The sequence below is a fragment of the Bos mutus genome, chromosome 19 (assembly GCF_027580195.1).
Source record: "Bos mutus isolate GX-2022 chromosome 19, NWIPB_WYAK_1.1, whole genome shotgun sequence".
NCBI classification, from domain to species: domain Eukaryota; kingdom Metazoa; phylum Chordata; class Mammalia; order Artiodactyla; family Bovidae; genus Bos; species Bos mutus.
The window spans coordinates 13,148,593-13,164,515 of record NC_091635.1 but is presented as its reverse complement, the minus strand read 5'-3'; the positions used below and the strand labels follow the sequence as shown (position 1 = coordinate 13,164,515).

The 15,923-nt window shown below is 35.8% G+C and overlaps 1 protein-coding gene across 1 annotated transcript in view; it reads left to right on the top strand.

Moving 5' to 3' along the window:
* The window catches only part of RABEP1 (rabaptin, RAB GTPase binding effector protein 1), a 96,728-nt gene that overhangs the window by 40,078 nt on the left and 40,727 nt on the right, over nucleotides 1-15,923 (top strand). The window contains 3 exon segments of the mRNA XM_070389291.1: nucleotides 8,660-8,863; nucleotides 10,646-10,806; nucleotides 14,205-14,324. Coding sequence (XP_070245392.1) covers nucleotides 8,660-8,863; nucleotides 10,646-10,806; nucleotides 14,205-14,324 — 485 coding nt within the window.

Here is a 15,923-nt window from a genome sequence, read left to right as displayed (position 1 = left end):
TTTGTTTCATATTTTAGATTCCACATATAAGGGCCAATCCATCAGGAAGACAAAATAGTTATATACACATCTACCTACAGAATCCCACAATACAGGAAACAAGCTGACAGAAATGAAAGGAGAAAAATACAGTTTTACAGTAAGATTATATTTTTTTAGTACTCCACTTTCATTAATGAGTAGAATAATAACGAGATCAACAAGGAAATAGAGGATTAAGTATAAAAGGATTGATAATACAGTGTTTGCTCTCTGATCACAATGGAATGAAATTTGGGAAACTCACAAATATGTGGAAATTTGGTGATATATTCCTGAGTTATCAATAACTGAAAGAAGAAAACACAAAGAAAATTAGAAAATACTTCAAGATAAATGGAATTCTAGACATGCCATGCCAATCCTTATGAAATGCAGCTGCATCAGTCCTTAGACATCAGATCAGATCAGATCAGTCGCTCAGTCGTGTCCAACTCTTTGCGACCCCATGAATCACAGCACGCCAGGCCTCCCTGTCCATCACCAACTCCCGGAGTTCACTGAGACTCACGTCCATCGAGTCAGCGATGCCATCCAGCCATCTCATCCTCTGTCGACCCCTTCTCCTCTTGCCCCCAATCCCTCCCAGCATCAGAGTCTTTTCCAATGAGTCAACTCTTCGCATGAGGTGGCCAAAGTATTGGAGTGTCAGCTTCAGCATCATTCCTTCCAAAGAAATCCCAGGGCTGATCTCCTTCAGAATGGACTGGTTGGATCTCCTTGCAGTCCAAGGGACTCTCAAGAGTCTTCTCCAACACCACAGTTCAAAAGCATCAATTCTTTGGTGCTCAGCCTTCTTCATAGTCCAACTCTCACATCCATACATGACCACAGGAAAAACCATAGCCTTGACTAGACGGACCTTTGTTGGCAAAGTAATGTCTCTGCTTTTCAATATGCTATCTAGGTTGGTCATAACTTTCCTTCCAAGGAGTAAGCGTCTTTTAATTTCATGGCTGCAGTCACCATCTGTAGTGATTTTGGAGCCCAGAAAAATAGTCTGACATTGTTTCCACTGTTTCCCTATCTATTTCCCATGAAGTGGTGGGACTGGATGCTATGATCTTCGTTTTCTGAATGTTGAGCTTTAAGCCAACTTTTTCACTCTCCACTTTCACTTTCATCAAGAGGCTTTTGAGTTCCTCTTCACTTTCTGCCGTAAGGGTGGTATCATCTGCATATCTGAGGTTATTGATATTTCTCCTGGAAACCTTGATTCCAGTTTGTGTTATGTAACTATAAATGCTTGTATTAAAGATTAAATATTTCAAATCTGTAATCTTTCACTTTGTAACACTGGAAGAAGTGTTAATGAAGCCTAAAGCAAGTAGAAAGAAGGAATTAATGAGGATTAGAGTAAAAATCAGTGAAATAGAGAATAGAAAATCGGTGAAACTGTTAATGCTTTCTTTGGAAAGACCAACAACTTGATAAATCTTTAGCTAGATTGACCAGTAAATGAATACCAGGTCCATTACTACTGACCTTACAGAAATTTTAAAAAGTACAAGGCAAAGTAATGTTTCTGCTTTTTAATATGCTGTCTAGGTTTGTCATAGCTTTCCTTTCAAGGAGCAGGAGCAAGCGTCTTTTAATTTCGTGGCTGTAGCCACCATCTGCAGTGACTTTGGAGCCCCCCAAAAATAAAGTCTGTCATTGTTTCCCCATCTATTTGCCATGAAGTGATATTATAGTAGAAGAGGGGCTTCCCAGGTGGCACTAGAGGTAAAGAACTCGCCTGCCAATGCAGGAGACATAAGACATACGGGTTTGATCCCTGGGTCGGGAAGATCCCTGGAGAAGGAAATGGCAACCCACTCCAGTTTTCTTGCTGGAGAATCCTGTGGACAGAAGAGCCTGGAGGGCTACAGTTTTATGTGGTCACAGAGTCAGACACAACGGAAGCAACTGAGCATGCATAGTAGACAGAAGCACTTGCATACTCATTTTGAGAGGCTAGTATTATCCTGATATCAAAACAATATGGACATCACAAGAAGAAAGCAAAACCAAGAAACTACAGACCAGTATCCCAATATAGCTGCGTAAATCCTCAGCAAAATACTAGCAAGCCAAATTCAGCTGCACATAAAAAGAATTACACAGGGCAGCAATAGAGAAACAGACATAGAGAACAGACTAATGGACATGGGGAGAGGGGAGGAGAGGGTGAGATGTATGGAAATGCATGGAAACTTATATTACCATATGTAAAATAGACAGCCAATGGGAATTTGCTGTATGTCTCAGGAAATTAAAAACAGAGACTCTGTATCAACCTAGAGGGGTGGGATGGGGCAGGAGAAGGAAGGGAGGTTCAAGAGGAAGGGGATATATGTATACTTACGGCTGATTCTTGTTGAGATTTGACAGAAAACATAAAAATTCTGTAAAGCAATTATCCTTCAATTAAAAAATAAGTAAATTTTAAAAAATTCCATGCATGACTAAACAGTATTTATCTTAACAGTATAAAGTTGGTTCAGCACCTGAGAATCAGTTAATGTAATGTACCACTTTATTAGGATAAAAAACAAAATATGATCTTCTCTAAAGCATTTGACATAGTTCAACACCCTTTTGTGGTGTTGAATAAAAATTCCAGACTAGTAGTAGAAGGAAACTTCCACGTGATAAAGGGCATCACAAAACCCCGTAGATAGTTATCTTTGTTGTTGTTTAGTCACTAAGTCATGTCCACCTGTTTTGTGAGCCCATGGACAATAGCCTGCCAGGCCCCTCTGTCCATGGGATTTCCCAGGCAAGAATGCTGGAGTGGGTTGCCATTTCCTTCTCCAGGGGATCTTCCCAACCCAGGGATCGAACCCAAGTCTCCTGCATTGCAGGTGATTTCTTTACCATCTGAGCCACAGGAATGTTAAATGGTCTAGTAACTGTAAAATAGTCTTTCACTTTCTCAAATGGTTAAACATAAGAGTTACCATTTGAACCAACAATTCCACTCCTAGGTTTATACAAGAGAAGGGAAAACATAGCCATACATAAACTTCTATGTGAATTTCCATAGCAGCATTATTCATAGTAGTCAAAAAGTCAGAAACAACCCAGATATCCACCAATTAATATGTGAATTAACAAATAGTTTTTGTTTTCCTCCATAAAAAAAAAATGAAGTACTTAGATTACAACGTAGATGAACTTTAAAAAAATTATGCTAAGTGACAGAAGCTAATCACAAGTATGTATGGTTCCACTTATATGAAATGTTCAGAATAGGTGATAGGGATAGAAAGAAAGTGAAAAGAAACTAAAGAGCCTCTGGATGAAAGTGAAAGAGGAGAGTGAAAAAGCTGGCTTAAAACAGCATTCAAAAAACGAAGATCATGGCATCCGGTTCCATCAATTCATGGCAAATAGGTGGGGAAACAATGGAAACACTGACAAACTTTATTTTCTTGGGCTCTAAAATCACTCCAAAATCACATGGTGACTACAGCCATGAAATTAAAAGACGCTTGCTCCTTGGAAGAAAAGCTGTGACCAACCTAGACAGCATATTAAAAAACAGAGACATGACGTTACCAGCAAAGGTCCATCTAGTCAAAGCTCTGGTTTTTCCAGTAGTCATGTATGGATGTGAGAGTTGGACTATAAAGAAAGCTGAGCGCCGAAGAATTGATGCTTTTGAACTGTGGTGTTGGAGAAGACTCTTGAGAGTCCCTTGGACTGCAAGGAGATCCAACCAGTCCATCCTAAAGGAGATCAGTCCTGAATATTTTTGGAAGGACTGAAGCTGAAACTCCAATACTTTGGCCACCTCATGCGAAGAATCACTGGGAAAGACCCTGATGCGGGGCATGATTGAAGGCAGGAGGAGAAGGGGACAACAGAGGATGAGATGGTTGGATGGCATCACTGACTTGATGGACATGAGTTTGAGCAAGCTCCGGGAGTTGGTGATAGGCAGGGAAGCCTGGCGTGCTGCAGTCCATGGGGTTGCAGAGAGTCAGACATGACTGAGCAACTGAACTGAGGGATAGAATGTAGATTAGTGGTTGCCTGGAACTGCAGAGTTGGAGGATTGGGGAAGTGATAAAGAGTACTGGATTTCTTTATGGGGTGATTAAAATGTTCCAAAGCTGATTGTGGTTATGGTTGCAGAAGTCTATGCATATATTAAAGCAATGAGCTATCACTGCACACCTGTTAAAATGGCTCAAATATAAAACACAACACCCAAAGCTACTGAGGTAGAGCCACAGGAACTTTGATTCATTGCTGATGGGAATGCAGAATGGTGCAGCCACTTTGGAAGACAGTTTGGCAGTTTCTTATAAAACTAAACATACTCTTAGCATATGATTCAGCTGTTTTGCTCCTTGGTATTTACCTAAATGAATTGAAAATGTACATCCATGAAAAACCAGCACAGAGATGTTTATAGCAACTTTATTCATAATTGCCCAAACGTGGAAGCCCCCAAATGTCCTTCAGTAGATGAGCCGATACACTGTGATACAGTGGAATATTATTCAGTGTGAAAAGGAAATGAGCACTCAAGTTATGAAAATTCATAGAGGAATTGAAATGACAATGTGTGTGAGTTTCTGGAAAAGGCAAAACTATGGAGACAGTTAAAAAAAAAAAAAGCTAAGTGGTTGCCAGAGGTTAGGAGGATAGGAGAAATGACTAAGCAATACAGAGAGGATTTTTAGGCCAGTGAAACTTTTCTGTATGATAAAGAGTGGTGGCTACATATTATCATACAGTATCCTAATGTAAACTGTGGACTTCAGCTGGCAAGGATGTGCCATTGTAAGTCCAGAGATTGTGATAAATGTACTGCTGTTGTGGGGGATGTTAACAGTACAGGAAGTTGTACCTGAGGGTGCAAGGCATTTATGGGAACTCAGTACTTTTCTGCTCAGTTTTGCTATGAACCCAACATTGCTGTTAAAAATAAAGTTTATTAGTTAAAAAAAATATCTGGTACTTATCTCAGAATAGTAAGTTGTAGAATGCAAACTGGTGGTTGGGACAAGATTGCCTGTGGCTGTATGGTGACTGGGTCTGAATGATTGGTACATAAGGCTTTAATGATCATTTTAATACCTGGGAAGGCAGGTCCGTCCCTCCACTTTATTCAAAACTGTGATGGGCTTTTAAAATTATTTACTGTGGGAAGTGTTAGGCATATGTAAGAGTAGGCTAAATGTTATGAATAGTGCTGTATTAAACAGTTTATTATTGGTGTGAGAATGGACAAATAGGCCATATTTATAGAATAGAGGCTTCATAATCAGACCCTCATATATGTGGAAATTTGATATATGACATAGCATTATAAAATTGGGGAGACTGGGGCAAGGGTTTAGAACAAGGGGAAGATCTGTATAGAAAAAGTAGATTCCTGGCTCACACCTGAATGCCCATGAACTGTGATAGCTGATCTATTCATATTGTGGTATTGCAATTAGTGAATGAGGTAGTTGCATGTATTAGCAGTCTCAAAAACTGAGAGATGTGAGGTAATTGTAGTAGAATACTGTGTTACAAGAGCATTAAGGTTTAAAAACCTGCAACATAAAGGTGTAAAATATGCATGGTAATAATAGCTCCAAATTCCTGATCATTGTTACCTCTGAATAGTGTATTTGTATGTTTTATTTCTTAAGGTTAAAAAGAAATTGAAGCAGATGGAGCAATAATATAAAAAATTATTAAGCTAAGTAATAGGTATCCATTAGAGAATTCTTTATGCTTGTTTCCATGAAATATTTTTATGAAGTATTAGTATCATCAAATGAAGTGTCTTGTTTAGGTCCTAATCCAAACAAATTTTCAAAAAGACATTTTTGTGGCATTTGGAGAAATTTCACTAAGATTGAGTATAAGATTATATCAAGTAGTTGTTAGGTGTGACAGTGACACTGTTTATATAAGAAAGTACCCATGTTTTTAGAGATGCATGTGTAGTGTGTTAGATGATGTAATACAGTTTCTGGGACTTACTTTAAAAAAAAGATAGTTGAAATAAATGGCAAATCTTGATAATTGGTGATAGGTATGTAGAAGATTGGTGTAATACAATACTCTTTTGAGTTTGTTTGAAAATCTTCATAATTATATATGCAAAAGAAATTGTTCTTCATTAATAACTTGTGCTGTTGGCTACCGTATTTGAAATGCTTTGTTACAAAAATTTTTTTAAGTTCTCTTTGTTTCCTGGTTTAATTATACACATACATATCTACTTACTGTATATATTATATATCATATATAATAAATAACCTATGTCTTATGTAAATATTTACAAAGTAAGTCAGGAATGAAATTTGATCCACTCTTCCTCCAGGATTTCTACACTGCTTTTAACTATGAGGAAACATGCCAAAATTTGTATTTAGGTTTAGTATTTATTTGAAGTTTTTCTATTCAGAGTGATAACTTGGTAGTGAATAGCCCTGTGTAATTTTCGGTAAGTCAGAAGTAGCGGGGATAATTAGCATGAAGAGGTGTTAGGTATATAAACTGGAGCCTTGACAGAATTGTATTAATTTCTCAGAAATTAATAAGCTATTCCAGAAGTAATGCTTTTTATTTCACATTTTATGAAATAGCACTTAGAAGAGAGCATTGATATACACACCCACATACACACACCTTCAGTGGTTTCACGTGTTTATGTCTTTACTCAAGTTTCTGGGTCATTCCCAGTCACACACCTACCACTGTTTCTTAGATATCCAGCTTGCCTTCAAGATACTTTAGATAGTTACTTTCTGCAGCTAATGTTCTTATATCTGCCTCTGGCTAATGTTTCAAAATATTTTAATAGTGGTGACAAAATAATGTAAAACTGATGTTGAGAGAGTACAGATTTCTTAAATGACTTCACTTAAAATTAGTATGACTAGTTTTTTTCCTGTTACATGAACTACCAAATTGTTAGTCAATTCTTATGGTTGTTTGATAATGTTGAATATCTTTACAACATTTAAAAGTTCTATAATTGATATATCTATTTGATTTCTTCAAGTACTTAGACGTTTATGCAGACAAGTGTTCCTGTTATTCTGGCTTGAGGGCCGTGTGCTTCCCTTAAAGTTACACAGCAGGTTAGTGGTAGTCTTAGATCTTAAATTATTTTTCCACTGGTTGAGGTAGTTATTGTGCTCTGTAAAGGCAATTGATGATTTTGCAAAGATGAAAAGGTCTTCTGCATAAATATTTTTTATAACATTTAGATGGCAAAAGACATAAAAAAAAAAAAGTTGAGACAAACAGCAGCAGACTGGGAAAAGTTTTGTAAGATAAAATAGGAGTAATATCCAGTGTATGTAAAATATTATCCCAAATTAGAAGAAAAATTCATCAGAATCACAGGTAAAAGATATCACCAAAGAGGAAATACATCACTAATAAATATATGAAAAGATGTTCAACATCTCTGTTAATAGGGAACTATAGATGAAAACTCACCATTTTCTATCCATGATACAGACAAGGACTTTAAAAAGATGAAAAAGTAGTTTGGTGTAAGAAAACAGAACACCCATGTATACTGTTGTTCATCTTTTTTTGAAGTCAGTTTGGGCAAACAATTGTGCTGCTGCTGCTGCTGCTAAGTCACTTCAGTCGTGTCCGACTCTGTGTGACCCCATAGACGGCAGCCCACCAGCCTCCTCCGTCCCCGGAATTCTCCAGGCAAGAACACTGGAGTGGGTTGCCATTTCCTTCTCCAATGCATGAAAGTGAAAAGTGAAAGGGAAGTTGTTCAGTCGTGTCCAACTCTTAGCGACCCCATGGACTGCAGCCTACCAGGCTCCTCCACCCATGGGATTTTCCAGGGAAGAGTACTGGAGTGGGGTGCCATTGCCTTCTCCAAACAATTGTGCTATTTAGGCTTAAATCGTGTAGTAGGCACATCAGATCAACTTTATATTTAAGATGTAGTAAATGAAAGTCGCTCAATCATGTCTGTTTATGACTCCATGAACTATATGCAGTCCGTGGAATTATCCAGGCCAGAATACTGGAGTGGGTAGCCATTCCATTCACCAGGGAATCTTCCCAATCCAAGGGTCGAACCCAGGTCTTCCGCATTGCAGGTGGTTTCTTTACCAGCTGAGCCACAAGGGAATTGTAGTAAAGGGGTGCTGAAAATTTATCCCAACTTTAAAAAAGCCTTAACTTGGTAACTGCCATGTACCCTGGCTTTGATTTCTCTTTTCCACCAGGAAAGTCCTCAACCATTTCTTGAATTGTGTTTCAGTAAATTGTTTTACCATTACAACAACTTTCTGAGCTGGTTATTTTTATTCCAGTTTTGTAGATGTGGAAATTGAGGCTAGAGTTTAAATAAGTTTATTGAGCCAGTAAGTGGAAGAGCCTCAGTTTAGCTCTAAAAGTATGGCTTTAATTGCTCTTTGGTTACATAGTTAATAATTAATTGATTTGTGAAACCCAGCATACTTTATATCTTACCTCAATTATTAAAATGATTTCATTTCCTGAGTCAACATTTAAAAATGTAATGCTTAATTTCTTCATTGGAATGTTAACATTATAAACTTAATGCCTTATTTCTTTGTTGGAATGTCAGCCTGATAAAGGTGAACTTTTCATTAATGGAAAGTCTTTTACTTTTTTGCCCCAGAGGATCTGAAGAGGCAAAATGCAGTTTTACAAGCTGCACAAGATGATTTGGGACATCTTCGGACACAGTTGTGGGAAGCCCAAGCAGAGATGGAAAACATCAAGGCCATTGCCACGGTGTCTGAGAATACCAAGCAAGAAGCTATAGATGAGGTGAAGAGACAGTGGAGAGAAGAAGTTGCTTCACTTCAGGCTGTTATGAAAGGTAAAGATAAAGACAATTTTATTTTATGATTTTCTAAGATAACTGATTCTGATGACTGAGAACATTTGTAGAAGGTCTTAAAATATATCCTGAGTTTCATTTGTGGCTTTATGTATTACTGTTTCTAAGATGTACTGTCGTATTCAAAATAAAAGGGAAGCCAATGAAATCATAAACGAATATATCATCTGTATCTTTAACAAATTTAATGATGGAGAATTATGATGAGCGTGTTATAAATGAAAACTGTAGTTCATTATAAGATTTAAAGCAGGGCTTCAAAACAGATTTTCTTATAGGAGACAGGCCAGTAATATCAATGAAAGAAGCTGTGTGGGCACAGGAAACGTGCTGAACTGGAGAGACCTCCCATGCAAAGAGTGAAGTTACTATTTATAGTTCCATCACATCCAGTGTTGCCATATTTTTACATTTTAAAGAAAAATTTGGATTTTTATGTGAAATTTTCACTTAGTCTGTGAGGTAGAGTGGCCTATGAGTTAGAATAGGTTTTATGAGCTTCTTGCTGGTGACTGCAGATCTAAAGGAAAAGTAGTGGTTTAATCTCTATCAGCTGTTAGCGCCACCTGGGACGTCCCATACTTAATTACTTCTTGCATTTCTGAAAAAATGATAATAAAATAAGCTGCCTCCTGAATCTTTGGGTTCCTGGAATTAGTTTAGTTAATAATATAAATGTGAAATAGTGGTTACTTTTTTCCCTGTCTTTGCAGTTATGTGTCATTGTTGCCTTAGTACTCTTTATAAAAAGGCAAGTAAGACTAGCACTGTTTCTGAGTGTTTGGCTGTCATCTAGGGATTACTCTGAACCTCATGTTACAACCAACCATAGCAGCTTGCCCAAATAAGAGTTCATTTTCTCACAGGAGAAGTTCATAGGTAGGTAATCGAGGGCTGGGTACAATGGTTCCTGATGTCATCAGTGTCCTAGGCTCCTTCAGTTCTTCTCTTTCTTCATCCTTAGCATGTCGTTTTCAACTTCATTTTACTTTGAGGCTGAAAAAATAATTGCTCCTCCAGTCCACCTCAGTAAAGCAAAATTTTCGAGAAATCTTCAGCATATTTCCCCCTTGCCCCCCCTGCCCCCACTCAGTTTATAGAGGTTTCTGCTTATACATAACTACCAAGACATCTAGAAATTCTAGATTTTAAATTGGGCCATTGATTTCTGGATCAAATTTGGGGTTTTATTAGTAAGAAAGAAAAAAGAGTGGAAATTAATGGACAACCAGCAGTGTTTATCACGTTTTAGGATTGTATTGAAGATAGTCATTTTATAAAGACTATAGAATTTGTGTCTCACTTTAGAATCTTGGGTTATAGTAAAACATTATGTCCCTTTTCTCACAGTTTCATATATGTAGTTGTATTGGAGCAACATGTTATGTTTGTCCTGGGAGTCATAGAGTTTTATCTAAGAACATAGATTTTAGAATTGGTCTTAGGTTTGAATTCTAGCTCTGTTTCTTTCTAGTTATGAGACATTGGCCAGAGTATTTAACCTTTCCTAAGCTTTTTCTCATCTATAAAATAATATGTGGCACAGGTTTATTCTGAAGATTAGAGATGATTTAAAGTCCTTAGGAAAACTTCTATGTGTAGTAAGAACTGGAAATGTTAGTTTAGTGTTTTTAGTGAATTAAAAGATTTCCAGAAACTAGGCTTGCTTACCTTCTTTATATAACTACTTTTAAAATTTTAGTGTGCCAGCTCATTTTTTCCAGAATGCTTAGACATGAAATATTTGGTGATGTTTTGTAGAAACAGTTCGTGACTATGAGCACCAGTTCCACCTTAGGCTGGAGCAGGAGCGAACACAGTGGGCACAGTATCGAGAATCTGCAGAGAGGGAAATAGCTGATTTAAGGAGAAGGCTGTCTGAAGGTCAAGAGGAGGAAAATTTAGAAAATGAAATGAAAAAGGTATGGAGGAATGTATTCATCTGTAGAAATATTTGAATCCAAATATGTTTGTGGTAATGCTTTAACTAATATTGTTACAGTAATAGAAGTTTTACTGTTTTGTTCTGTTAGAGAAATTATTTGGGCACAGACCTAAAAAGAGTACTAAATAATTTGATGACCTTCCCCCACATTTATGTATGGGTAACTCTCTCACCTTGCTTCCATCTCATGAGGCCTGTGCTTACCACCCCATTTCACATTGCAACCTGCCCATCTCCCTCCCCCCACCTACCACAACTTGCTCGGATCTTATTCTGATTTTTCTTTTTCTATTGCACCTGCTGCTGCTGCTAAGTCGCTTCAGTCATGTCCGACTCTGTGCGACCCCATAGATGGCAGCCCACGAGGCTCCCCCATCCTCTGGGATTCTCCAGGCAAGAACACTGGAGTGGGTTGCCATTTCCTTCTCCAATGCATGAAAGGGAAAAGTGAAAGTGAAGTCGCTCAGTCGTGTCCGACTCTTAGCGACCCCATGGACTGCAGCCTACCAGGCTCCTCCGTCTGTGGGATTTTCCAGGCAAGAGTACTGGAGTGGGGTGCCATTGCCTTCTCCGTCTATTGCACTTATTTCCTTATAATGTACACAGAGTTCTCCTATTTGGTATGTTTATTGTCTGCTGCGTTTTCTTCCTCACTAGAACGTGAGCTTCATGAGGGTAGGCGTCTTTGTTTATTGTGTATCCTAAATGCTTAGGGTAGTGTCTCGCTCATAGGTGCTCAGTAAATATTACTTGAATGAGTGTTGTTGCTTCGTCTCAACTGAAGCTTGAGAACAGGTGTTAAGTTTTCCTTCTTTCTCAATATACTGTGGTTCCAGTGTGATGTATGTACTGCATATTATGCTTGAACATTTTTACTGTAGATGCCTGAAAATAGAGCAACTAAAATAGAAGATGGAATATTTTATCATTGAGAAAACTTAAAAAGCTTTTTGGCCAGTTTGATTATGTAAACTTTTATTTTTCAATTAAAAAAAATTTTTATTGGTATATCGTTGATTTACAATGTTGTATTAGTTTCAGGTGTAGAGTAGAGTGAATCAGTTCTGCACATTCAGATATCCACTTTTTAAATTTAAGATTCTTTTCCCATGTAGACCATTATAGAAACTTTTGCTTTCTTAATTTATATACATATGTATATTTGAAATCACATATAAGATAGTAATTAGAATTTGATTTTTTATTTTCAGTTGAATTAGCCATAATCTTCATTCATACAAGGACTGCTTTTATGTATTTAGAAGTTTATTTAATTTTTTTTATAATGTAAAAATCATATGAGAACCCAACACCCAGAACAAAAGCCTGAACCTTGAGGAATAGTCATTTGCATTGTCTTATTTCAGGAGAAGATTGTAGTTCAGCTTCTTCATGAGGCTCTAACAATGTCTCACGATCACTAGTCAGTTAGTCATCTACCATAGTTAGCCACAGTAGACAGTCTTTAGTTCTCTCAAGTCTTTTGAGATGAATTCATAGTTAATGCTATGATTAGATATTTTATTCTGAGCCACAGTACCATTCACATGAGGACAGTTTTCTTCTTCATTCTTCTATTGTATTAATAAGAGACATCCCTGGTGGCTCCGTGGTAAACAATCCGCCTGCCAATGCAAGAGATGTGGATTTGATCCCTGGGTCAAAAAAATCCCCTGGAGAAGGAAATGGCAACCCACTCCAGTATTCTTGCCTGGGAAATCCCATGGACAGAGGAGCCTAGTGGGCTACAGTCCACAGGGTCACGAAAGAGTCGAACATGACTTAGCAACTAAACAGTAACAACAACAGTATATTCATAATCATGATTTCCACAGTCCACTTTTTATCCTTTTTAAAATTTTTTTATTTTTTAAGATAAACTTTATTTTTTAGAACAGTTTTTGATTTATAAAAAAATTGAAAATACTAGAGTTCCCATATCCTTCACTCCCAGTTTCCCTTGTTAACATCTTAATATTAGTATGGTACATTTGTCACAGTTAATAAATCTATATTGATTATTTTTAACTAAAGTCCTTTTCTTTGTATTCAGATTTCATTAGTTTTTACCCAAGTCCTTTTTTCTGTTTCAAAATCACATCCAGGATACCATATTACATTCAGTCATGACTCTTAGTTTTTTCTTGACTGTGATAGTGTCTTAGATTTGTTTCTAATAACCTTTCTGTCATTTAAAAAAGTCATCTTTAAAAGTTTCTTTTTTTGATATGTGTCGCTTGGAATTGTGAGGTCATCTTTGCATTAATAAAAGACTCAATCTGTATTAAATTCTTTGTTGCTTTTCTCCTTTTTTTCCCCTGGTGATTTTTATCAGCAGACCTCTATAAACATCCCAAATTAGCCTTGACTGAAGATATTTTAAGCTCACATGTCTTTTCCTAACAGGACTTAGTTCAAAATAAAATAAATGATGAAATGACTTTGCAAGCACTGGGAAACAAAGTATGTCACTCTTTTTTGAGAGATATCAGTTGTTTTTTTTAATCTTCACTCACATTTCTGCATAGATAATATTTTCCCTATCTCAAGCATTTTAGGAAGCCTGGGTTGGTTTAAATTCAGTGAATAAGATTAATTTTCATTTTCACTAGAAGGGAAAAAGTGAACTTTTTGAGTCGGTCTTTGTTTCTGTATAAATATACGTGTGTGTATAAAGTGAAAATTAAATTTCTTACCAATTTATTAGTTTATGGATGTTTGCTTTTAATCTGTGTTTTTGAGAATGAAGAATGGTAAACACCATGGCTTTAGGGGTTATTCTTTGAGTTTGTTTCATTTAGATGTCAAAAGTAAAATGATAAATATTCTGTTTAAAAATTTAGGTTGAAGCCCTTTTATAGAAACATAATTTTCTAATATTTTAGGAAATAAATGCTCTATTTTTATGTTATAAAATTAGTCCTTTCTGTATTTGTAAGAGGTTATGATTTTTTAAATTTCATAACCAGAATTACAAAAATTAAAGTATTTATTATATGCGTTTTTATATATATATTTTCATCTCAGTTACTCAGCTAGTTAAAAAGTCACATTTGTGGTTGCTCTCACTTTCTGAGATGACCACATTTTGTCTGTGGAATGTATAATCTATTTAAATAAACCTGCTTTTACTTTCCAAAATAAACAAACAAAAAATTCAAGTTTGTCATAGTGAATCCATTTTCCTACTTATTCCTGAATTCTAAATGAAATACTTGATAAAGCTGTGTTTATGACTTGACATTCAAAGTAATGCAGCATGTAAGAGTAAGACAGAGTTCAGTTTTGTGAGTGCTCATACAGTGTCTGCTAGACCTATTATTTCTTAGAAAAGTGATAAATTGGTAAATTGTGACATTTAATTCTCTTCAACAGGCCCAAGAGGATGCTGAAAAACTTCGGTCTGTTGTGATGCCTATGGAGAAGGAAATTGCAGCTTTGAAAGATAAACTGACAGAGGCTGAAGACAAGATTAAAGAGCTGGAGGCCTCAAAGGTTGTGAAAAGTTGTAATCCATTTGCTTGGAACCAAAGTTCTACCCTTATGCTTTGAGCAAAATTAGAATACCGAGGGAGTAAAAACTGTAATTTAGACTATGCATTGTCAGAATTTTGCTTTCTTTAAAATTCAAGAAAATGCTTGGAGATGATTTTGCCTTTATGGATATTTAAAATAATGATAATAGTGTTGCTTGTGCTGCTTCATTATGTAGTCAGTGTTTATCTTCCTATCAAAATGAGTATCATTCGCTTTGAAGGAAAATAAGTTGTTCAAAGGTGACTTTGTTTCCTGACATCAGCCCCAGAATCAGTCTTTTAGAAATTATGTAGCTGTAGTGCAGCTGGATTTGTTGGCTATAAAGACCAAATAGAAAAAAAATAAGATTTGTTGATATGCAGATCCAAATCTCTGTCCACAGGTTATTAATTATTTACAATAAAATGTAGTGAAGGTAAAATGTCTGAAAATGAAAAAAATTAACTCATGGGAGAAGGAATTGTCAAACATTTTAATAATTAATTTAATAAGTAGGAAAGAAAAAATTTAGAGGTAGTAATCAAAAGCACTATATAGGAGTATAGAAAAAAATGTAGGAGTGTAGAAATGGGTGTATTTCAGTATCAGTAATTCTAGTAAATGTAAGCTGATAATTACCTACTAAAAGAGACTGGATTTTAAATTTATAATGTAATATAAATTTATATTGTTTGTAAGAGACATACCTAAAATAAAACTACAAGGTAGTATTGAAAAAAGAGATATTTAAAGCTATGCCTCGTAAATTCTAATCAAAAGAAAGTTGATACAGTATTTATGAAGCAGGATGAAAGGAAAAAATAATTAATAGAGATAAAGAGGGACCCTTTCTAATTTATAATCCATCAATAAGATATAACAATCATACGCTTGAATGCATTTACATAGCTTTGAAATATGTGACTAAAAAGTGACAATTAAAAGAACTATTCACAATCATAGTAAACGATTTAAATTGTCCTTAAGCAAATGATAGTGTAAGCAGAAAAAAATAGTAGGGATATAGGAGTTTTAAGCAGCTTGGTTAGTAATTTAGATGTGAGAGACACAGAATCCTGTCCTTAGACTATTTCATACAGTAGTAGAGCATAGTAGTTTAAGAAGATAGTGCATGGAATAAAGTATTGTTATTTTTAGGTACATTATATTTTTCATTGTCACAAAGAAAGAGTCATTTTATTTTGAAGATGTGTTATGCAAATCCAAATCTCTGACCATGGGTTATTAATTATTTACAATAAAATATAGTTAAGGTAAAATGTCTGGAAATGAAAATAACTCATATGGGAAAAGGAATTGTAAAATATTTAGAGTGATTTGATTTTTTACTTAAGAATCTAAAAAAAAGAACAATAGTACAAACAGTATGAATGGAAGGAAGTAATGCAGATAAGAGCAGAAACTAGTGAAATAGAAAAGCAAAGGGAAAATTGAGAATGTAAATATAATGGAAAGAAAATGGAAAAACAAATAGGAAAATGGAAAAACTTGTCAACCTGATAAGACTAATCAGGAAAAAAAGACAAAAAGACTTAAACCATTAGAAATGAAGCAGGG